General features: G+C 37.7%; 2 protein-coding genes across 2 annotated transcripts in view; one reads left to right on the forward strand and one right to left on the reverse strand.

The window, feature by feature from the left end:
* The window catches only part of LOC135480614 (aspartate--tRNA ligase, mitochondrial-like), a 41,680-nt gene that overhangs the window by 7,449 nt on the left and 7,849 nt on the right, over positions 1-26,382 (reverse strand). The window contains exons 7-12 of the mRNA XM_064760498.1: positions 24,867-24,938; positions 23,225-23,329; positions 21,922-22,101; positions 16,652-16,759; positions 16,242-16,304; positions 930-1,085 (exon numbers count right to left, since the gene is read on the reverse strand). Of these exons, the coding sequence (XP_064616568.1) occupies positions 930-1,085; positions 16,242-16,304; positions 16,652-16,759; positions 21,922-22,101; positions 23,225-23,329; positions 24,867-24,938 (684 nt within the window). The remainder of the gene's footprint in view (positions 1-929; positions 1,086-16,241; positions 16,305-16,651; positions 16,760-21,921; positions 22,102-23,224; positions 23,330-24,866; positions 24,939-26,382) is intronic.
* LOC135480645 (slit homolog 1 protein-like) lies at positions 8,245-11,709 on the forward strand. Its single transcript, XM_064760539.1, has one exon. It carries the CDS (start codon positions 8,288-8,290, stop codon positions 11,393-11,395), a length of 3,108 nt encoding a protein of 1,035 aa, XP_064616609.1. The 5' UTR covers positions 8,245-8,287; the 3' UTR covers positions 11,396-11,709.

Consider the following 26,382-nt stretch of genomic DNA (forward strand, 5'->3'; position numbering starts at 1 on the left):
AATAACTGAAAATTCTTTAATTCTACCATTTTGTCTAGAAGTTTTATTTATTTATTTTATTGGTGTTTTACGCCGTACTCAAGAATATTTCACTTATACGACGGTGGACAGCGTTATGGTGAGATGAAATCGGGCAGAGCCCGGGGGAAACCCACGACCATCCGCAGGTTGCTGGCAGACCTTAGCAGACTCTAGAAGTTTTAGTACTACTACTAACAGCATGATAATTATTTAAGTTCAAATTTGGGTCAAACAGATTTGATCCAACTGAATACACAACAATCTGGATGACAAAAGGAAATTTAAGTTTACAGGATGGTTTTATGCCTACTGTTGTTACAGGATACATGAAACGCTTGGTTTATGTGTCTTTAATACGGAGTATATGATGTGGCCTAACATATCAAACATACAAAAAAGCTACTCGCGTTTCTTCTAGGGGTGTAAAACTGTTTTTCCAAACTACAGTTTTCCTAAGGCCCCAGCAGTGTCAGTCGGGAAATTAAGTAGCCTACTGTGGTAGATGTCAAATAACTTTCTTTGGGGAGAGCTTAAACTGTGGGAGCTACAAACTAGTCCTGCGTTCCCAGTAGGTTAATCAATTACAACATGAAGGAATATTTCCGACCAGTGACCGAAAATATGGACAAAACAGACAAGTTTATATTAGGAAATACAAAACTATTCTTTAAAAATGGAAAAAATTTCTACTTTTTTTTTGCTGTATCTTCCTTCATTTTCCTCAAAACCATAATCTTCATGTTAAAGAACCATTCCATGTATTCTTTAAATAATTCATTGGGCCCATAAAGGTAAAATAAATCTAGACATCTTTCTGCCATTTCAAGAATAGTCTGTCTCACATATTTTGTAATTCCTCATACAAATGCAGAGTAAGTACATTTACAAATGGTCATTCATATTCATACCGGTTCAAACTGGTTTCCACCAGACAACAGTATTAGATCTCCACTCAGGGGCTTTAGGGTTGCTTTGAGCCTGCTGACATCATCTGCACGGAGATGCTTCACCAACGGAGACTGAAGACTACCATCTTCCTTCACTTTGATCACTTTGAAGATTTTCTGAAATACAACAGTTTGATAGTAGACAGAACTCTATGGATTTACCGAGAATTAAGAATGATAATAGGTAATTTTTTTTGTAAAACTTAAATTTTTTTAAATCTATGAGCATTCAAAAAAAAATTAATAATATTATTATGCATTCTCTGTTTAAAAATTCAACCAAGTTTGCTCCCTTGCTGTTTCAGCAGAGGGAGTGAAACTGAACAGCTTTCTAGTCTATAGCTCTACATGCACTTGTCATGCAAAATCCCTGAGGACAGCCAAGACTCTAAATTGCCTAATAAAATCTCTGTTTATAACTCCCGTTATCAATAAGTAATGGCCACACAATAAGAAGAAATAGGACATGGTTGTTTATATATCAACATTCTGGTTTAGGCTTACATTAGGCAGACCCTAACCAGGGGTATCAGCTTACCCCTGATAGTGACAGGTCAGACAAGCCAGCCTGAGGGTTAACATAATAACAACTGTATATCTCATATAACTGTATTTAAGTGTACCCTGTTACCCCTGGTGCAGGCCCCAAGGGGGAGGGGCACTCACAGGGGTGCCTTAGAACAGTATGGGTATGAAAAGTATTCACCCTTCTTGTGATAGCATTTCTTTTTACTTTTGTCACGAGTAATTATGAAGACCTGAGATAAAAAATCAAATCTGACTTAGAATGATTACATGTACCAGTAATGGTATATTTTTAACAAAAATGCAAATATGTGTACATTTTTAACAAAGTGTTAAAGTGCATTTACCTTTGTAACAAATATGTTAATATGTGTACATTTGTTACAAATGTGTTAATACATACACCTTTGTTTAGCTTATTTGAAATACTGCATGTTGACTGCCTGTAAAGTGTGTAGATTTACAAACTTTAAATGATACTTAATATGACATCATAGTGTCAAACTGTAGTTTCTTTTTACGGAAACTGCATATAGTGTACATTCCTATCCTGGAAAGAACAGTGCGACAGAGAACTTAGTGTACAGAGACACCAAAATCAGCATTACATGGTGAAATAATGCACACTGTGGCCTGGGTCGCAAAAACCTATCCCTCTTTATCCCCCCACCCCCACCCACCCCCACCCACCCTCTGCAAACCATTACCTTTACTATGCAAATGCCATAACATGTTCTACCAGATGCTGTCCTGTTCAATTAGCACATATGGTCAAAGGTCCAACAAACATCCACACAGATATCCAACACAACTGAACTGGGTTCGCATGTATAAAGCAATCGGTTATAAATTCAAGAACGTGTTACACAAAGCACAGGAATAAAGTTTTCAGTCTTGTAGATATATATAGTCAACATCCACTGCAAAAAAATGGGCAATTAATGTCAAATGTTAACTCCACCTATCATTTGAGTGGAGTAGAAAGTCACTCAGTTACATAAATATTGTTTGTGACTATTGTTTAAGACGGAGAAAGCACTCGTAACAGTGCTATCCTAAGAGAATCAACTCGGCGATATTGTGCCTCGTTGACTCTTTTTCTTTTTTCATTTTTTGGATTCTTTTTTTTGTTTCAGGAAAGTACTGTTGCTTGTACTTTCTTCATTACAGAACCAATTCATCAATTTAACAATTACAAAATGCATTCCCCCTTTTCCATATTACATGTACCGATATTTCAGACAGTGGAAGTTTTGCCTCCAAAATCAAACTAAAAAGGTATATAAATCACACTAATGTTGTTCTTTCATATGTGAAAAGGTTAAGGCTAAATCTTAGTCACACAATGATCACACCTCCAGAGAAAAAAGGACAAATTAAATATTTTTCTTCTTACACATTCTATTTATTTATTTTATATTTGATTGCTGTTCAATGCGTGTCTGGACTACTTTCACTTATAAGATGGCTTGTTATGAGTGCAGGGAACTGAAATTTCTAGAGGAAAACCACCAACCTTTGGCAAAATACTACCCCAATTCCTCAACCTTTTTGTACATGAAAGAGCAGATTTAACTGCAATCTATGCAAATTTTTAATTTGATTTTGGAGACAAATCTACATTGGTTGGATTAGACCATTTCAGGACTACACAGAAAACTCAATTTTATCAGTCTATACCCAACAATACCTTCAGAATATGCATGCACAAGCACCTTGCCTACAGGTGAAAAGGTTGAGGAATTACAGTAACTTTCCCACGTGATCGTAGAACAAATATGCACACAATGATGGCGGGAGACAAGTGGTCTTCAACGACCTTTCGACTACATCGCCCACCCTTTATTGTCACCAAGATCCCATAAGCACTAAGAGCGCGGAATCAACACATTCCTTGTCCAAGGCTGGTTTTGAACCGCATCTTATATGTTCCACAAACACAGCATTAAACACAGAACATACATCAATACCTAACATTTATTTTGGAGCTGCGAATTTTCACATAAAGATGTGATAAAATTTTAACTACAAATTCATATTCTGGCAGCCGCTTTTGAATGTAATGTTTTAATAATACATGATATCAGAGCATCTATCATTTGACCTCATCCAATTACACACTGCACTAATTAACCTACTATAAATTAAGATTTACAGTTAATTAAAAGTGACACAACAATGGTAACTAGGCCAACAGTGCGAGGCGAAGTATGAAAAAAAACAAGCAACAGTACAAGATAACTCAGGCTGTAATTTACAAGTGGTAAACTGCTTCATTGGCCTGATGGCGAGCATGTCCGGCTCAAAGTCGAGAGATCAACCCTGCTTACATACCAAAAACTTTAAAAATGGTACTTGATGCTGCTTCGCCAGGTGCTCAGCACTGAGAGGTTAGAGATCGGGTACAGGACTGGTTGGCTCAGTGTCAGTACAATGTGACTGGGTGGGTGTCATGACTGGTGTCTTCGGCATGATGCTTCAGTGGCGGCTGCACTTAGGCAGCATGGACTCGCCCTGCCACAGGAAGACACAGTATATACGCACATACCTAATGACATCTCTTCGCCATATGACAGAAAAATTGTTAAGTTCAACGTAAAAACTCCAAGCATATATACACACACAAACAGTGCACACATTTATTGATCGAATATTGATTGAACTACCCATTGTGTCATGTTTGTGCCTGGCAAACATTCATATCCTACAAGTAGTCCTGAAAATTGTTTGGTTCATGTTTCAAAACCCAAAGCGGCTTGAAAAAACTGTCAGTACTTGAATTTGTATTATATCCCCCCCCCCCTTTTGCAGGGGGGGGGGGGAGCAAACCATTATTAAAAATACTATTAAATCCATCTAGTACCCATCTGTTTCTCTTATATCTGCTGCTCCACACATGTAATGAGCAACAATAAACTGAAACAAAGGTGTATTTCTTGAATATTTTTACCCAAATATACAACTTTGGGTACAAGCTCAAAATTCATCTAGGAAAGAGATTTTATCACAAAACTGTTAACCGTACGAAAGTTGCCGCAACTATTTACACACATGCTTACACTTTCCTTTCTGTATGAGGACAACTCTCAAAAATACATCCTACTTAAAGCAGCAGTTAAAAAGATGGGACAATGCTGATAAATGGCTGTCAGACTGTATAGTTATGAACCTAGATCTCAGAGGGCATGCATTTCTTCCCATTAATGCCTATATGTATAAACTAGGTGAAATTTCATCCAGTGATAACCCAGCTGGGGCGGGTATTGTTTTTGTCACTAGAGAGTGGTTTGATTAAGCCCAGCTCCGGTTTCTCCTGGAAAACCCGACACCATTTCTGTGTGTTGTAGAGAAAAGACCTAAGCTATACCACCAAGAGCCAACACCCCCATAAAATCTACACTCAATTCTATCTACAATTCAGGTCTTGTCAAAATTTGGAGGATCATTTTCTCGCTCAGTCCACTCCACGGGCTCACAAGCTTGTGTGGTTCAGAGCTGTGTTAGTTAAAACTTCACAGACAACTTTTGGATTCTAGCTTCTTGCAGCCTTCACAAAAAAAAGCAGGCTTGTTGAACTTTATGATTATTTTGGAGTTGCAACAAAGATGTGATGAGACACAAATGCTCGTCATGCTTTCATCAAAAGCTCAGATTTGATTTGGGATTTTTAATGAGTTGCTGTATGCGACTTGGAAATTTGCTACAAATCAGTTTTGTACGTCTTTACCTGGATTTACTAACAACTTGGCTGTTAAACAATCCTGTACAAGTAAGTCTTCCCCACTTTATTTTATTTTTTATTTTAATTTAAAATATAAATAAGGTGTAAAGATCTTATTCATTTCTACGTTCTTATCACAGTAAAAAAAACGGAAATGCTTATATATTTTTGGTTTATGTTTTGTTTTTTTTAATATTTTTGTTAACAAGAATCAATGCACAAATTAAAGTGAATTACCTGAATCTTGTTTTGCTTTCTTTCACTTTGAACCATTTTCTATACTGTTTCTGATTAGCTATACTTTGCATATAAAATCATGTTTACACTCCACACTTACTTTACCGCTATACATATTCTGGGACTAACACAATTACAATTAAGATGCACTAAAATCTACTGGATCATGTCTAGATCAGCTGAAGTTCAAAAAAATTCCCTTTTAAATGTTACACAATGACACAAGGCAAATTTGATTGAAATCTGATGATTTTAAGTGTGTGTTAATAAGGTCTAAATTTAAATATCAGTAGCACATTATTTTATTCTCTACATGTGTTTTATGTGTTGAAGGATAAGCTCTATATAAAGTATTCGCGTACATTACATCAAAAGGAAAAGAAAACTTTAAAAAATCTGCGCAGCAAAGACTGATGTTAATTCACATGACATTTTGCAGGATTATTTCATCTTATTATTATTATTTCATCTCCTTTTTATTATTTCATTACTACGTCTATTTTGTTCATTGTAACAATACCAATATTAAAACTTCATCTTACCTTATTACAACCTAACTGCCATTCTGCTTAATTCACTTTTACTGTGTAATTTTAACATGTACATGTATATCAGTATCTGTACATGGGAAGGTCTGGCAGCAACCTGCGGATGGTCGAGGGTTTCCCGCGGGCTCTGCCCGGTTTCCTCCCACCATAATGCCGGCCGCTGTTGCATAAGCGAAATATTCTTGAGTACGGCATAAAACACCAACAAATAAATAAATAAATATATCAGTATCGCCAAGATGATTAACATCTATACCCAGAGGTATACAGCACAAAGACAACACAGATTATTTTTAGTCTCTAAATATGCTGTCACAGACGCACACTGTGCTAGAATAAATACGGCCATAAAAGCTAGCAAATGGTCAATCTTTAACTTGCGTTTCATTCAGTGTAAAAAAAAAAAAAAAACAATCATAAATTTCAAACCCATATTTGGAATCTGCAGAAAAATTACCTTTCAGGTGATAAAAATTTCATTCAAAGTTGTTCTGTCTGCTTAGTTAATGTGATCCAAGAACATAAAATTGCAGAAGAAACAAAAACCATATTAACACCTAGCATTTTCCTCTTGTACACAAATTCAAAAAGTTCTCTGTTTCCAGACAAATGGGTCGTCAGAGGTAACACTTCCTTAACTTCTTGACAACAAACCTGTGTGCAAAACCAGCTCTTTTGACAATAAGCCTGTTCTGAAGCTAATTTACACTCATACAATTGTTTCATTTCTGTTGACAGTTTGTTGGAAACTGTGACAGGGATGGGAAGTGGGAGTCAGTGTCACATACAGGTGCAGAAGTTTTCATTCAAACAGATTTAAAATATCCTTTCCTTTGTCTGCCATGCGACTAAATTATATTCACAATGATTTTGGTGCTGTCTGAGATACATGTGCAAGCTTGAGGAATAACTGAATTTTAGGCACAAGTAGTGCATAGTTTTAGGCACAAGTACTGCATACTTTTAGGCACAAGTAGTGCAAAGTTTTAGGCACAAGTAGTGCATACAAAATGTGTGTGCCTTTAAGTAAAACCGTAACATTAAACAAAAATGTGAATTTACATATCTTGACTAATATTTGTTTATTTTACTTATTTATTTACTTGACATAAAACTCAAAAATTTTTCATGATGGCAGTTTGTGATATGGTTCGAGTGACTGACCCCTGGCAAATTACTGATGAACTTTCTCTCGTACAACATAAAATATAAGGCATACTTCATATGAATATTTTTGGCCCGGTTTCCTCCCACCTTGATGCTGGCCACCATCATATGAGTGAAATATTCTTGAGTACGGCGTGAAACACCAATCAAATAAATAAACAAATAAATATGAATATTTTTGCTAATTTATACGTCATTTTTTTCCGTTACACCAGGTATTCTTGGAGACCTTGGAGTTGGCAGATGGTAGCTTTGCCCCTAAAACCTTATCAACAAGCCACGTTTAAGGCAGAGTGTTTTGAAGCTGTCTAGTCCTGGCAAAAGTGAATTCAGCATTCCATACACTTGACATATTTCCCGGGTTTCTGTGGAACTGTTCATTCCAACTAAAGAAAGGCAGAAGGACAGATTCTTTATATAGCAGATGTGTTTTACACTTATGAGAAAAACTTAACCAAGCAGTGGAGTGAAAGCTTCTCCTGTTCAGTCTTAGTCACTCCTAATGTAAAACAAACTTTGTACAACGATTTTGATGCAGCTTACTCAAACAAGGAACTTAACAGAGCTCAATGTTCGGTACAATACCAAACAGCTGTTGGGGTACAAAACCACTAACATTCTTCTTGCAAATGTAAATACAACCACATTCAGCTCTTAGCAGAAAGGAATATGAACCTCCAACATTTGAATATCGATTTAACAAAGTGTTCGCCCGAATCAGGAACCGATTGAACTCGCTTAATGCGACTGAGGAGCTTACAGAATTTGTGTACGAAATATACTGGAAATGAACAAAAGCAATTCTTCACAAAAATGATTCTGAATTAATTCTCGAGTAGAAAAAAAGCGCAGTCAGTGTGCATTCTGTCGTACTGCTGGAGAATACCCACAAGTCTTCACACATCGGAATAAGATTTGTTCAGATTTCACTTGACTCCCTCAAAACATCAACAATTCAAAGCAAATTCGTCCGAACACTACAGAAAATCCTTTGGAAATCTCAAGACCATTGAACATCACTTCCTGAAGAAAATGAACACCACCACAAACTAGACTCCACCAGTGACTCCACCAGTGACTCCACCAGTGACTCTGTGAATTCTACGTTTGGAAACTTCACAATGATTAACCTCAACTATCTGAATCAAAGAGAATTAACAGTTTGGACTCAAACAAGTTTCCGTAAATGCTCAGTCATGTCTAAAACTGCATTTAGGACCCAAAGCATGTTGATACTGCTGGTGCTGTGGTACTGTGGCATGCAATGTTGCTTGGCAACGGATGTACGACAGTCAAGTGTAAAAATGACAATGCCTTCATGTCCCTCACAGTGTTCATGTAAACAGACAGTAGTGCAATGTTCAAAACGTTACCAGATACCAAGCGTTCACAAAAACACAACAGAACTGTACATGCGAGGAAATTTCCTGGGACCAGATATCAACGGATCAGTATCCAATCTTCAGGATCTACGGATCCTGGATCTTTCCGAGAACAATATCCGCTGGTTGGAAAGAGACTTCCTGTCTGGTTTAATCCATCTCACAAAACTCAACCTCAGCAGAAATTCACTGGAATCATTGCCAGATAATGGCTTCTCATCAAACTCGGACTTGGAAATTCTTGACCTGAGTTACAACCAGTTCTATGTTTTGCCACGAAAGGCTGTACGTTTTCTTGTTCATTTGAAAAAACTAGATTTCAGTCACAATCAGCTTATTTCCCCGTTCCTAGCAATTCAGTTTCAAGTCATGGTGAGACTTTCGGTGTTGGATCTGTCATACAACAATTTTCAGGGTATTCCTGAAAACAGCTTCGATGTCGTGACCAACTGGGATGCTTCTATTCCCAAGTACATAAACTTGTCTTACAACAACATCAATGCAGTCCAAAAACATTCCCTGGACTCCTTGCGAGGCCTTAGAGAGTTTCGACTCGAAGGAAACGGTCACATGGACCCAGAAAGCCTTTCACTGGCTTTGTCAGAGATTCAAAACTCTGGGATCAAAGACCTGGATCTTTCCCATATGAACATAGCAGATTTGGCAGCTGTGCTTTCGAATTTTACAGAGTCGAGCATTGAAACCCTGGACATTTCCCACAACTCTATAAGCAAGCTACGCAACAACTCTTTTGATTTTCTGGTGAGCATTAAAAAACTTGACCTGTCACGGAATCGGATTAGGACGCTTGGGGGCGGTTTACGAGATCTGGAATATTTGAACTATTTAGACATCAGCCATAATAAACTGACCTCCCTGGATCGTAATGAACTCTCCCGGCAGTCCCAACTCCGTGACTTGATTCTCTCCGATAATCACATCATAAATCTGGACAAAGGAACTCTATCTAGTCTGCCAAAGTTGCACACACTAGATGTTAGCAACAACAACATAGAAGTTTTTGACCTATCTGGGAACATTTCATCCTCCCTACAAAACCTGAATTTAGCTGGAAATAATCTGCTTGATACTGGATCTGTGATAAACCTTCCCAGACTTAGAATTCTTGACCTCAGCCGAAACAAACTGAAGAACCTGAAAGCATTCCTTCTGCAAAACTCGCGCAATATACATGCAGTCAACTTCAGTCATAATCACATCAGTGAAATCAACCATCAAGTTTTCAAGCCAAACGTACCGAAGATCATTGATCTGTCGTACAACTATCTCTACACCATTAAGAACTTTGATTGGATCGAGGCCACGCATATTTATCTCCAGGGCAACCTAATTCGCACGATCGACTACCAGGCCTTTTACGCCATGAACAATATGCAACTTCTGGATGTGAGTGGAAACCAAATTGAAACCATCGAGAAGGACACTTTCAACTATTTAACAAACTTGACCACCTTGCTACTTCAAGACAATCAATTGACCTTTGACCCCAATGAAGCAAGTCTTTTTCGTTACATGAGCAGTTTACGACATTTAGATTTGAGTGACAACAGCATTTCCAAGCTCAGAGACTCAACATTTCAAAGATGCTTAAAGCTTGAGTTTCTCTCTCTGGCAAGAAATGAATTTTCAACACTTAACATACAGGTCATCTCGGATCTTCTGAACCTCAAGGAACTTAGACTAGACGGAAATCCATTCCGCTGCAGTTGCAACTTGATCCCTCTGAAACTCTGGTTGCATCACCTAAATGAACTGAAAGTTCCGTGGTTCAACCAGAGTCTTTTGTGTCAAAGTCCGGCTGCACGAAGAGGAACCCTGATTCGTGATTATCGTTTGGCAGAATTTGAGTGTAACCATTTCCTTATTTACCTCGTGGTTATTTGTTCATTGGTGGGACTAGGGCTCTTTGTGTGTCTCCTAGCAACCATAGTCTGCCATTATTTCCATCGCTGGCGCAAGACTCGTACATTGCCTGATGACGATGAAACATACCAGTATGATGACACATTGATAACCGATGATAAATACCCTGGTGATACTGACAGTAACTATGGCAAACAGGATGAATTTATCGGCAACAGCATCCTCAAAGTTGACCAATGCAACGGCTACATTGGTTTCCCGCCAAAATTCAAAGGCAAGGAATCGAAACCGGTTTCCAAGATCAAATCAAAGCTGAAAAAGAAACGAGGAATGAAACGCAGCAATTCTGTGACATTTGGACTACCAATCAGTCGCACTGCTGATTACATCATGAGCATGGATGAACGTGATTGGCCAGGATCTCGAGAAGGCTCCAGAGAATCAAGAGTACGCAGAAGCCGATCATTTGATCTTCGAGCAACCGGGGAACCATTTTACCCTCCTCCCATTGGAGCGCGACAACAGCTAAAAGAACGTCTTCACCCTATGTATGGAGGATCGCTTGGTCGACGGCACAGCGCTATGAATGGTTATCTCCCTTCAACAAGGCAGTTGCAACAACGACGAAGGTCAACCAATAGTTACTTTCCTCACAGCCCACTTGTCTACGAAAAATATCCACGTAATGTTAATACTTACAGTACTGTGCATCGTCAAAGACGACCCATCAACCATGGCCTCGGGGACTACTCAGACCTGCCCTTAGTTACGTATCGCCGACGTTCTAGCAACACGCCTATTTACCCTGGTGGAAGCATGACGCTGCCTCGTAACATTGGGCGACACACAAGTATGCAACAGATAAGTCCCTTGGGGCATCATGGACCTTTCACCTACACTAACGGGGTGATACCAGCACGTGTAAGACGCACAGATAGTCTGAGTAAAATAGAATGGGTATGACCATTGTGAAATTGTATATCAATTTAATAACTACATTTACGGATCAAATGTTATGCACATGCGAATGCAACCTGTAGATGGGCGTGGGTATCCCGGGGTCATGCTGGTTTCCTTAAACCATAATGCTGGCTGCCGTCGTATGAATAAAAATGTTCTTGAGTATAGTGTAAAGTACCAATCAAATAAGTAAGTCATGTAGATGGCCGTGGGTATCCCCGGGGTCATGCTGGTTTCCTCCTACCATAATGCTGGCTGCCGTCGTATGAATAAAAATGTTCTTGAGTATGGTGTAAAGTACCAATCAAATAAGTCAGTCAAATGCTATGTAGTTAAGTAGCTCACTTTAAGTAGCTCACAATGGCATAAATATGTAGCATGTGCACTGATTTGAGTGCATTTAGTGATTCGCCCAATAGATGGCGCTGTGTTTCATCATTGTTGAACATGTACTGACTTGGACAGATCTGCATACCACATACTATCATAAGTTGTGGACTGTTTATCAGAAAAAATGTCCATCTTTTTCTTAACAACAGTGGGCAATGTTAATTTCAAGTTACACTCGTATAAAAAGATTCTGCTCCAACGTTAGGCAAAATGTTAGTAGTCAATGCCAGTCATGATTTTCATAATTTGGCAATTTTTAAAAAAATTCTGAGTGATAGGAAAGAAGTGAAGATCTGTATACATTGCATGTATATATGTCAGACACATATATACAGTATAGTTATGTATACCACAAGCGTGGAAAAACGAACATTGCCCACATCAAGGCATTCTAAATGCTCAATAAGTATTTCTGTAAACCCCAAATTTTATTCCATATTATTTGTTTTCATGATGAATGCTATCAGATGGCAAATCTTTAAAAAAAATCAAGTGTTTTCCAGTTGGGAAGATTCTCCCAAGTTTGAAATCTTTTGTCTTTATACGTAAAAAAAAAAGTTCTGCTGTACTTTGAGAAGTTTCAAAACACTTAGGAAACTATTTTTGATTACATTTTCTGCAAAAGTTTTGAACCAAAAAGCAAAACGTATTTAGATGGAGAAGGATTGAGAAAACTGAGGAATGAGCTGAATGCTTGTCATGTTTGTGAACTTGAAAGTGAAACTTGTCACTGAAACCTCTGGAACACAATGAGACTGGTGATTGAGGTAAATTAATGCCTACAAAAGTTGCACAACAATTTTGAAAAGTCATATGATACAGTAGGACATTTTCACCTTTAGCAACGAAAGAGTTCCAACTTGAAACTCCTGTATTTTGCAGTTCTGGTACTGTTTAGTGACCCCCCAGTGACCTGTACTGATATTTGTACCAACCACCAACCAATCAACTGCCATGTCTCATGTTTCTGTCGCATGAATATTAAAGACAGAGGATGAGCTTCCCTCTCATTGGCTGAAACCTATTCTGAGATGGCTTGACCTAAAATTGGCAGACTTGATTGACTGACTGACTGATGGGTGTTTGACAGATTGTTTGAAATAAAGTCACACCTCCTTTTAGGTTTATATCGTTCAGTCCAGTGCAGCATTAGATTATTATGATGATTATTTGGTATAATGATGATGACGTGATCTAACTATACTGACTTTGTTACTTCATGAAGCTATAAACAGATTTAATTTTTCAGTTTAGAAACGAAAAAAAAAGGTATTCCGAACAAGGTTTTTAATGCGCTAATTAAAGCCTGTGTTGAATTTTACAGCAATTAGCAGAAAATTAATACCTGTATGAAATCATTTGCTTTTAATCTCCACGCCAAACAATGTATAAAACACATTTTAAAAACAGTGTAGGTAAAATTTCATAAAATATATAAGTGTGCATGAGCTACAAACGATCACCTAAAATCTCTCTAAGGTGTGAATAGTGCATAGACCCCATCCTGAGTTTTAGTCACTTCTATGTTCATTATGACCATCAAAAAGAACATTCCGTATATCGTCTTTTTGAAAAAAAAAAAAAAAAAAAACAAAAAAAAAACAGGGCAAAGGGTAAGCAATGTGTATGTGAAAGAAACCATTTCTGCTTGTTTCTTAATGATGTTGCTTTTTGTTGAAAATAATTATTGTCCTGGGATGAGATGGCAGATCCATTAGTGTTGTGATCACATTGACAGGTGTCCACATACTTTGAGAAAAATATTATTCCCGTACATATGTTTTTTTAATATACATATCTTGAATGCAACCTAGTGAATGTATTTTAATGTCCATACTCAAGCCCAGCTCATGGTGGCTTCCTCTCCGGCCATAAGTGGGAAGGTCCTTCGGCAACCTACGGATGGTCGTGGGTTTCCCCCAGGCCTTGCCTGGTTTCCTCCCACCATAATTCTGGTCGCCGTCATATAAGTGAAATATTCTTGCGTACGGTGTAAAACACCAATTACATAAATAAATAAATTTAATGTCCATATTAAAATTAAGGCATTCCTGAAATTACAATTAGTCAAATTATTACATGTACATATGACAAGGTGAAAAAAGGGATTGTTGGCCTAAATTAAGACATTTCAAAGTTTCATTTGTATTTAAGTAATTAGTACTTGTATGTGCAAAAAATTGTGCATGCACCTTTAGTATGTTAATAAATCTAAATACACCCATGTCCATACTAATAAACAAATTAGAATTGAAGTACAAAATGTTTGAAATAAAAACTGATATAAAAAAAGAAAATTTTAAAAGCAAGTACCAATACTACATTTTGTCATATTTCTGTAGTTGTGAATATAGCAAATTTCATTGCCCATTAATTAGAGTAGTCATTTGTCATTATATATATGGGCAGAAAATTTGCTCTAAAAATGTGCTCCAACCTTTCTCTTTATTTACTGGGTTATTATTCAGTGAACAGTCTGCATCTGTTTTGCTTCAGCAATATTTCCCACCCCTCACCCTGTTACAGTTTCTAAATGTAGTCTTGTTGTAGAATGATTGTTTGTCTGAATGATATTAAATACAATGTAAAAAAAACACAATCTTCCTCTCTGCCTTGTTGAGATATATCAATCTTGTTTCAATGTAAACACAGACACTTTGGGCATGCCAAAAAGTAGTCATACTCTCAAGTTTGAATTGTGGCATTCCTCAAATTGATTGGTTAATAATTTGAAGCCATCAAAAGTTTGCCCAATGAAACGAGTGCAGCACATCTTTCACTGTGGATTTTTCTTAGGTACACTAGGTACCCTAATTCTTCAATCTTTTTAACCGCCTTTGCAACCAATATTTTGACACATTCTGAGAGAACTGTGGGGGTGTATAGAAATAATTAACACAAGTTTATGAATCTTGCATCCTTAATAGCACAAACAAATCATTTTTAGCATCATTTTCATAATAAATGTTTACATAAAATCAACTGAAAAGAGTGCTTTAGTCGTTGAAAAGGTTGAAAATTTACTGATTTGGTGTTATTTTGGTGTTATTTGATTTGGTGATTTACGCCGTACTCAAGAATATTTCATTTATATGATGGCGGCCAGCGTGAGGGTGGGAGGAAATCGGGCAGAGACCGATGTAAACCCACGACCATCCGTAGGTTACTGTCAGACCTGCCCAGGTACGGCCGGAGAGGAAGCCAGCATGAGCTGGACTTGAACTCACAAAGACCGCACGGTACATAGTAGTAAGGCAGTGTTAACCTGGTGCATGGATTAAGCATATTCCTGGCACACTCAAGCAAATTTCTTGTGAGTGTGTTTCACGAATTTACCTGTACAGGTTTACAGACTTTTCTCATTACATTTCTACCACAAAATACAAACAGAAAATCCCATGCCCATAGGCATCAACACTGGTTCTGCTATTAGGAGGCTATACCAAATATTTGGGGCAAAAAATCAAATTTTCTATGTTTGTCAAGAATTACTCAAAGTAATAACTTTCAGTTAATACAAGACTAGCTGTACACGTACTTATACTGTTAAAATGATTCAAAAATTTTGAAAAACTTTCAAAGCATTAACTAAATGCAACCAGCATTACACCTTTTACAAAATTTATTAGGCCTACCGAGTTTGAATGGTATCGTCTGTACACACAGGAAGATATTTTGTAAAATTTCATTATTAAGGCTATTCTAATATAATAGAAAAGAAATCAACAGGATTTGCACGGATTTAAAATTTTTGCACAAAAATCTCTGGTATACCAGTAGTCTTATTAAACTGACAATGGATCCCAGGCACACTAAACACAAAACACGGCGTACGTGGGAAGGTCTTCCAGCAACCTGCAGATTGTCATGGGTTTCTCCGGGGCTCTGCCCGGTTTCCTCCCACCATAATGCTGGCTGCCGTTTTATAAGTGGAATATTCCTGAATACAGCATAAAAGGCCAATCAAATAAATAAATAAGCAAAACACGAAATACATCATCATTGATTAACTGATTTCACATACTGATTTGAAAAATTAACACATGTACCCTCATGTTCTTCAACCTTTGCAACTGCTTATGTGACCAATATTTTGAAACATCCTAGGAGAACTATGGGGTGTAGAGAAATAATTTGCACACTTTTATGGAGCTTACATCTTTAGTGACACAAATAAATGATTTTTAGCATCATTTTCATGATAATTGTGTGCTTAAATTCCTCTGAACAAAGTGCTTTAGTGGTTGAAAAAGTTGAAGATTTACAATAACACTGATTGATTTGCTTGACTAAACCGATCAACTGATCAATCATATTAATTGATCTGATTGATCAGTCTGACTGATCGACCAGACTGACTCAACGGAATGATATGACAGACGACTCATTGATGCGATCGATTCATCAGACTCATTGATCAGAATGATTGATTTAACACGAATGAATTATCATATCTTACCTCAGCTGAATTCTCCTGCACCACAGACTGCAAACTGGAAATGTCTTTATTACTGAAGTGGAGCTGGAAAAAATGGTAAACATAGTAATTTGTTTTGCAAAGTACGAAACAAATGCTAAAATCTAAAGAATATTTATTATCAGCCCAAATAGGGGTGTTGTACAGCTGGTTCCGCGTTCATCGACAGCATCATTTCCTGAAAATTTCCGACCATTGATGGAAAATATGCATAAACTTCAGAGATTATTAAGAGATATAAACTATGTCAAAAAAACTCAGATTTTTTTTCGCATTTTTGGGACATAATTTCCCACAATCCCCTCAAAACCATACTTCTTTGTTTTAGTGTTCCTTTTTATACATGCTTTAGAGAGCAAATAAGTGAGTGTTGAAAATGTTGTAAATCTTACAGCTCCTCCTGTGATATTGACGGCTTGTATGCTAGCAGACGGCTGATCCAGCAATGGCCTAAAAGTCTCAAGATTGCTCTCCCTTATGATATCTGTGACGTCACAAATCTGAACCAAAACAACAACAACAACAACAGCAGATAAATTCACATTGTACCAGTAAATCCAGATGGCTAAAAATAGAAGGTATGGCTAAATTTATGAAATTATTTCATTGGTGTTTTATGATGCAATTAAAATCATTTCATACACAGGACTGACATCTATATTTTTGGGTGGAGTCTGGAGGAAATCAGAGAGAGCATGGAGTGAATAAGTGATTGGGGTTTAACGTCGTACTCAACAATTTTTCAGTCATATGACGACGAAGGAATCCTTATGGTGTATGTAGTGTGCCTCCTTGTCGTAGGACGGATTTCCACCGCTCTTTTATCCAGTTCTGCTTCACTGAGACGACTTATCGAAGGCAAGTAAGCTGCCCCGGCCGAGCCATTATACTGATACGGGTCAACCAGTCATTGCACTATCCCCTTCATGCTGAACGCCAAGCGTGGAAGTTACAACTTCCTCTTTTAAAGTCTTAGGAGTGACTCGACCCAGGACTAATCCTGGATCTACCGGTCCCGAAGCGGATGCTCTACCAACTGTGCTATCCGGGACGGTCAAGAGAGCATGGAAGAAACTAGATAGAGTATAGAGGAAAACAGACTATAATTGAGGAGACCCCCTGGTAGAGTGTGGAGGAAACCAGGCAAAGCATGGAGAAAACCACACAGAGCATGGAGGAAACCAGGCAGAGCAAGGAGGAAATTAGTCAGAGTGTATAGGAGGCTAGATAGAGCATGGGCAGAGCATATAAGAAACCAGACAATGGAGGAAGTCAGAGTTTCATGCTACATCAGCAATATAACAGTGAAAGTACACTACAGAATATCTATAGTTATATTTAAGCTTATAAGTATTTATTTATTCATTCGCATGTTTTTATTGATTACTGTGATTGACATTTAGGCCAGGCTAAGGTAAGGATTTATCACTCATATGATAGGTGTTTATTCAAGCATATTCTGAAGGCATGTGTTGACTGATAAAATTATCCTTTTTGTGAAGTCCTGAAACTGGTCAATTCAGCCCTTGTAGTTTTGCCTCCAAAATCAAAGTAAAAATGTATATAAATTATGCTGTTAGTTGGCCTTATATCTGTGTATGTGCGAAAATGTTGAGGAATTAGGGTAGGTACATGTACACTGCCAACTTACTATCTTTCTATGACAATGCAGCCAAACCAGCAATGCCAGGATTTGAGCCTTCAACCTCATTCTTTAAGAAACGGTGGTAATTAGGCCAGCATTTAAATTTAGCAAACATTGAACTAGCCAGGTTCCTATTACAGGTAACTTAACGCCTCAACAAATTCAAGCACGCTCATGGTGCAACTTTTGACATACTAGACAAATGTTACCTGACAGGTAACCTAGACAATACATGAAGTTTTCAAAAAATGAAGAAATACAATTTCAAATTACAACTAAAGTTATATTTCACTGGTCCAATTTGTTGAGGATTTAGGGCACATGTGTTAAAAACTTTAAATCAATTATTTGGAAGTTACGGTAAAATTCTAGGCTAAGTGTTTCTAATTACAGCCTAATTAAAGACAGCAATCAGGTTCACACCCAGAGTTAACGAGCCTTACACCACCTGTGGTATCAATACCAGACAACCACGATAACCGATATGACAGTGAAAGAAGTGTGAGCTGTCCAACATACAATCTGCCAGATTTACAAGTACCTTGGTGGCCCTGGAACTCAGCCAATTATATCTCAAGTATCTTTGCTATTCAGGGAAATCTCATTAAACATGGTTTTGGATTGCCGCATTAGGAAATACTTAGGCTTAAAAGATACATGAAACACTTTACTTTTATTTCTTTATGTACAGCTGAAAATGTGTAACAAGATGTAACGGTACAAGACAAAATTTCAACCTTCATTTTGGAGGGTAAAAATGGCTTCACAATTGAGTTTTCTTAAGGCCCCAGCGGTCAGTCTGGAAATTAAGTACTTTGATTTATTTATTTGTTTATTTATTTGATTGGTGTTTTACGCCGTACTCAAGAATATTTCACTTACATGACGCTGGCCAGCATTTTGGTGGGAGGAAACCGGGCAGAGCCCGGGGGGAAACCCTCGACCATCTGCAGGTTGCTGCAGACCTTCCCACGTACGCCCAGGGACGAAGCCAGCATGAGGTGGACTTGAACTCACAGCGACCGCATTGGTGAGAGATTCCTGGGCCATTACGCTGCGCTAGCTCGCTAACCGACTTAAGTAGCTTGAAGTGGTGACGTCAACACTGATCTCTGTGTGGGCAACAGACAGAATAGGGTGGGAGTTGGGGTAGGGGGTGGTGGATGGGCTGGGTGAGTGGGGGTGCTAAGCCCGCTCGGCAAAGCCACGCAGAGTCTGAGCACGTCATTTTGCTCGCACTGTATATGCATGTATACTGGGCTAGCAGCCAGCTGATAACAAATCATGTGCAGTGCTATTGAACAGAGGACAATGAACTCTGATCAAATTCAAACATGCCGATTTCCCCAAAAATCTGACCATTGACGGAAAATATACATGAAATAGAGAAGTAATTAACAGGTGTAAAAACATACCCCAATACGAAAATTAAAAAAAAAACTTTCTAGCATAATTTTCTTCATTTGTCTTAGAAACGTAACCTTTATTTATGACATCCTTTTCATATGTCCTTTAATACAGACATCTGCAGGCCTAACTTAAATCCTTAATAAATTCAACCAGTAATAAAAAAAGATAACTTTAGATAAAAATTTTTAAAACATAATTCATAATATTTTCAGGAATAAAATTTATTGTTCAGGTAGGTGTACATATGAACTTCACAAATATTCTAAAATAACCTGTACAGTTCAGCCAGCTTTCATCTATGGTAGATGACCTAAAGTCATCAGGTGTGGCTAGGGGATTATATAGACGGTTCAAGAATGTAATATTCTCCCGTTTCACTGAGCAGAATGTAATAAACAAGCTCCCGTTTCACTAAGCAGAATGTAATAAACAAGCTCATGCTTCACTGAGCAGAATGTAATAAACAAGCTCCAGTTTCACTGAGCAGAATGTAATAAACAAGCTCATGCTTCACTGAGCAGAATGTAATAAACAAGCTCCCGTTTCACTGAGCAGAATGTAATAAACAAGCTCATGCTTCACTGAGCAGAATGTAATAAACAAGCTCACGTTTCACTGAACAGTCAGTCTATGCTCCTACCACCTACAGTTCATGTTTTTCTCAGTTTAAATTATAAAGATTTTAGTACATGCCCTTTGCAACAGGTTGAAAAAAAAATTGTTTTATTATCATAATTTTGTGATAAATGGGAATTTGGGAGAAAACTCTGTGGGACCCAGTACCTTTACACAGGTGGAGTGTCATGTCAAATATCCGTTTTTAAACTGCAGGGCTCTCCGTATACAAAGCTATAGCAGAATTTAGCATACGCAAATCAATACTTGCAAACCAGGCCTAACAGCAGATGAGATGTCAAATTGCGATAAAAGCGACAGCTACACATGTGTGTTTGCACCACTGTAGCAAAACATTTCTTCTTCATTCAAGAACCGAGGCCTCCGTGGTTCTGTCAGTTAGCGCGCTATCGCAGCGTAATGACCCAGGAGCCTCTCACCAATGCGGTCGCTGTGAGTTCAAGTCCAGCTCATGCAGGCTTCCTCTCCGGCCGTATGTGGGAAGGTCTGCCAGCAACCTGCAGATGGTCGTGGGTTTCCCCCGGGCTCTGCCCGGTTTCCACCCACCATAATGCTGGCCGCCGTCACATAAGTGAAATATTCTTGGGTAAAACACCAATCAAATAAATAAATTAATCATTCAAGAACCGTCCATATTTTGTAAATAGCAAGACTTTACTTACTACTGAATTCCTCAGATAGAATTTTTAGTCACACAGACTGGTTTTATCTACATGTAGATACCACCCACTTACCATCACAGGACTTTCACATGTGTGTTTTCCTGTGACCACCCATCGATCAAATGACTTTCGCTAGCGAAGGCAAAACAATAGGCCTAATCTTATCTGCCAATGGCGACATGTAAATCATGTCTGGGCAAAACTGTACACAGGAAATCATCAACCATTTTGTTTCTAAAGCCAGTGATAGTGTTGAGTGAACTCCTAATGTAGTAACACCTCAAACAAGTCTCCTGATATGCCAAACTTGCACACAGTACTACCGAAAAGGCTGCGAAAGTAAATCGTGGTTGTTTGTTATTTGTGTTTAATGGGAGGTTTCAGATATAAAAACGCGGGAAAAGGAACCGTTCCGACTGTAAAGTAACACAATGTGCATGTAGCCTGACCTACTAAAGTGGAAGTACATTGACACAAGAAGCTGATGACAGATATTTCTCAGCGAAATTCAATTTTAACTGAAATACATTTGTACACATATTCGTTGCATAATGAGGGCTCTCAATACACAATCGTTCCCCAGATAACGGTGTGAGGTGACTTCCACTTAGGCCTAACCCGAATAATTTGTTCGTCTGCGACGTACATTCCTTGTTTGGCGTGGTCATCTGGCCGCCAACTCAGATTGTGTGAAAGTAAACGACGGTAACTAAAGTGCAAAACTTTAAGTCATTTACCGTACTATGCCAAAAGCTGTACCATGTCTGTCATCGAATTTGTTGAGGATTTACGGTAAGTTTAATGAAGAAACTTTTCCCGCATAACAGTCACCCGGGGTCCAAGCCAGATTGATCATTGTTCTCTTGTAACATGAGTACTACGTCACTAGTTTGTCCACAAATCAAAAAAGCAATAATGAACAAATGACTACAAAGCTTTGCCACAAGGTTAGAAACGTTGTCTATTTTGAACCCTTTCCAAAAATCAATTACAAAAAATTACAAAAAAAAAACCCCTAAGCAACATGTAAATACATGTATATAGTAGAGAAAATATTTATAAATTACAAATTAAATTAAAACATTATCACTTGACTGGTTTATATGAATTTATCATGCTGTATGTTTAATAGGTGCTTTGAGTCATATTAAATTATGGTAGTTTAGTAATATGAATATAGGAAACTGGGAAAAATAAAGCCTACGGAAACCATCATTTTTATGGACAAACAAAAAAACATGATTGTCAGGAATAGAGTGTTTTATGCTCCATATTAACCAAAAACTTCATAAAACAGTTTGTATCAAACCTGCATGTCAAATCTTGTATCTGGCTTGTCAACTCCATATTTGGCCATGGCTTCATGGTAAGTCATTCTTGGGAAAGGGATGGATAGTCTCCCCTTGGACTCTGGCCAGCAATGTACCAGCATGTGCTCAACCAAGTCCAGTACATTGTCCTGGTTGACAAATGACATTTCAATGTCTACCTACAAAAAAAAAAAAAAAAAACAAAAACTGAAAAATAGATTAATTATAAGACTTAATAATACAGTTGTTATATAAGTTTTAAGTACTTACTTACTTTGAAGTTTCCTTGGAACAAATTAATGGACATATCTGCACTGAGGTACTATTTCCTGCACAAAAATGTCTAACAGTCCAACCTGATGAAATGAAACCAAGAAGTTCCAAAATATCTCTCACAAAAGAAGGCTTAGGAATTAATTTTCCTCTGAAAAACAAACAAAGAGAATTGCTGGAAAGCCCAGTAAAACTGAGAATTTTTGACAGTGTTCTGTTCATCATTTTCTACCTGAATTCTCCTGGATGTGTGAATTTTCCGAAACCAGATTGTGGGCTCCCATGGCAACAGGTTCTTGGTACAGCAACCAATCAAGTTAGATTTACTTTAGAACCAATGATGTTTCATGTCACAATGCTGTAATGTTGGGGATAGTACAGGCGAAAATGAGCAAACTATGTTGATACTTATACTTTTGCCCGGACATTCCCATGTTTAGGTTGTAATGGTTACAGACTTGTCACTACAACTGAAACAACATGGGCAGACACAATATTATTATGCTGGGCTGATCAGAAATCTTCTGTTCTTCAATCAACAAGTTTTATCAAGCAAATTACTGAAACTCATCTGTGTAAACTCAGCCTGTCTCTCGGGCTTGCTTTTCTCGTCACCTGGCAATCTTGACAGTCAATCAATGAGATATAAACTCACCTGTGTAAACCCAAGCTGTCTCTCAGGTTTGCGTCCCTCATCATGGTAAAACCTGTCAATCTAGACAGTCAATCAGTCAATCAATGAGATATAAACTCACCTGTATAAATTCTGGCTGTCTCCCACTTTACTTCTCTCATCATGATAACACCTCGCAATCTAGAAAGTCAATCAGTCAATCAATGTGATATCATCTCACCTGTGTAACTCTGGCTGTCTCTCAGGTTAGCTTCCCTCGTCAGGGTTACACCTGACAATCTGGACAGTCAATGAGATATCAACTCACCTGTGTGAACTCAGGCTGTTTCTCAGGTTAGCTTCCCTCGTCATGGTAACACCTGACAATCTGGACAGTCAATGAAACATAAACTCACCTGTGTAAACTCAGGCTGTCTCTCAGGTTTGCTTCCCTCGTCACGGTAACACCTGGCAATCTGGACGTACCTGTCTATTCCTCCCACCATTAGCAGCTGTTTGAACTGTCACAAACACATCAAATGATAGTTCAAATGTGTTAATACATATTTTATTGCTCTGGAACGTGTATAACATAACAAAATATAACGTATTAATATATATATATATTATATTTTACTTGAGAATATTTGATTTATTTATCTGATCGGTGTTTTCCACCGTACTCATGAATATTTCACTTATATGACAGCAGCCAGCTTAATGATGGGAGGGAAACTCACCTCTATGTGCAAGTTGGTGGCCGATTTTCTATGCATGACCAAATAGAAAGGAAAACATTGAGTGGTCAAATTTTAGTCTTACATTAAGTGGAAGAAAACATCACTTCAGCCTGACCAAATATTTCACTTTGCAAATTTTTTATGTGTTATAAATGAATGAGTGACTATGATTTAATGCCATTTTGATTTTTATTTTTTTTCTTTGATTGTTGGTGAATGCCACACTCATGAACTTTTCACTTACAGTCAGTTTGATGTGGAGGAAACCAGACAGTCTTGTTTAAACGGTCGACCTTTGGCAAGTTACTGACAATCCCATATATGATGTACAGATATTAACACTATTAACTATTATTTATTATTAACATATTATAATATTATAATATTTAATATTAACATTATTATAATTATTATTATTAACTATTATTAACACTATTATTATATTAACAGACAAACAGTCTTCCACAAACGCCAGAGCACACAAACAGCCACCAGTGCTGTCAAGTGCTTATTGTTACCAAGGCCCCACAAGCTGTGAGAGTGTAGAAATCCATAACTTGTATTTTCTTCAACCTTTTTGCATGTTTGCAAGGTGTTTATTCAAGCAAAATGGGGCCTCTGTGGCTCAGTTGGTAATGACCCAGGAGCCTCTCACCAATGCGGTCGCTGTGAGTTCAAGTAAAGCTCATGGTGGCTTCCTCTCCGGCCATATGTGAAAAGGTCTTCCAGCAACCTGAGGATGGTCATGGGTTTTCCGCCGGGCTCTGTTCTGTTTTCTCCCACCATCATGCTGGCCACCGTTATATAAGGGAAATATTTTTGAGTACAGCGTAAAACACCAATCAGATCAATAAATAAATAAATATTCAAGCAAATCCTGAGGGCATTATTCTGTGTACACTGAAAAAATTATACTTTTTGTGAAGCCCTAAACGTGGCCAATCAACCAATGTAATTTAGTCTCTGAAATCGAATTAAAAACATGCAAAAAATTGCACTGAAAGTTGCTCTTTTATATGTGGAAAGGTTGAGGAATTAGGGCACAAGTAATAATCAGTGACATAATAATTAAATCAACTAATGCATGACATGAACAGATTTATCTAAGACTAATGAAAAATTTTGCTGAATACATATTTGTTAGCAGGAAATGTAAACAACATCTAACAGTGTCGAACATGTAAACGTTTATCAAGTATAAAATGGATGCAAAAAGGCAATGGAAATGATAAAACAAACAACAAGCAGTACAAAAACGAACATTTTTCAATCTGTCACACCATTCCACATTTGCCTGTCATACGTACACATCACTCACCTGCTGCGGACTTTGTGGAAGAGTATAAAATTTTCCTGCAAATCGTGACGGCACAACAAACTCTTTGGCTCCCTACAACAGAAAGATTCACTGAACCACTAATAAGTGAGTTAACTTGAAACGTGGTTTCCCCAGGCTCTGTCCGGTTTCCTCTCACCATAATTCTGGTTCCTGTCATATATTTATTGATTTATTTGATTGGTGTTTTATACCGTACTCAATAATATTTCATTTATACAATATTGAGTACGGTTGCAACCAGCAATATGGTGGGAGGAAACCAGGCAGAGTCTGGGGAAATGCTGTTATATCAATGAAAGTAGTTTCATTGATATAACAGCATGAAGTATTCTTGAGAATGGTGTAAAACTCCGGACAAATAAACAAATAAGTAAGACATTAAACTTTTAACTGAACCAAAAATTTTTACACACAAGTAAGTGAACGTATAGGATATCTGAGAGTGTGTGTGACTTTTGCATATCTACAAAATCTACAAATTCCCAAAGGCCAGGTTTGAACCTGCAGCTTGTGTGCCTTGTATACATATATGTATGTATGTTTTGGGTTTAATGTCCTAATTAAAGTGAACATAAAGTCGGCCACTAAAGGTGAATTAATTAATAAAGCAGTATTCCAGAAATGTTCTAAAAATATTTTTAAAATTCTACACCACTTATCAACAAAATAAATAGCAAGCAATAGTCAGTACCTAACTATTCATTTGGTGATGCCATTTTGCCATGTTATAGCTATCTAGAGTAATGTCACAAAACAAAGGAGCTCTCCCGTACCATCAGTATTAAACAATGTGACAATGAGAAAATACAAACAAAAACGCCGGACACCCAACCAAAGAGTATCAGCTCTGTTCCGTGTTCAATCCGTGGGCCAATCTTTCATTTAGTCTGGTACTCAGTTAAGCCGATGTTCATGGACAAAAGCATCGTATTTTAGCGGTCCTTCTCATCCTCAACAGTCCTGCATCAGTGTAAGCAATTGGCTTATCTGGCTGTAGCAACTTCAGGGAATTCGCTGAACATAGCAGGACCTCCTGACTGATAACACACCCTTTCATTCAGATTTTGGGAAGACATTTTTGTAATAAATCTGACTTTGCTAAGGAAAAATAATGCAAGTATTTTTCTTCAAGCAATGACTCTCCCGAGGTCGTTTTCTTGTCAGCTCACCATGACAAGCTACTACAGTATCCTGCCCAACATGTGAGCATTGTGACAAGGGCAGTCATTCTCAGTTCCCTGCTCATAAATGTGTGGTTCAAAACGCATCAGTTTAACATTTAAACTAATCGCAAAATCCAATTTATTGTACTGATATCTGTCTATCCACAATAACAAAACATGCTGACAATCAAGAGTTAATAGGTTTTTTGATGTGACAGCCAATTATCAGGTGACGCTTTCAGCGCTAATGATTGGCCAGGTTCATAAGAGCTTCTACAACATGGCTACTCTGAGTGAATTGTCTGTATCACCAATGCTGAACTTCATCTTCT

The sequence above is a fragment of the Liolophura sinensis genome, chromosome 13 (genome assembly GCF_032854445.1).
Source record: "Liolophura sinensis isolate JHLJ2023 chromosome 13, CUHK_Ljap_v2, whole genome shotgun sequence".
NCBI classification, from domain to species: Eukaryota; Metazoa; Mollusca; class Polyplacophora; order Chitonida; family Chitonidae; genus Liolophura; species Liolophura sinensis.

Bases quoted from the DNA above. Each gene is read 5' to 3' on its own strand.
- LOC135480645 (XM_064760539.1), top strand. From the start codon at position 8,288: ATGATTAACCTCAACTATCTGAATCAAAGAGAATTAACAGTTTGGACT.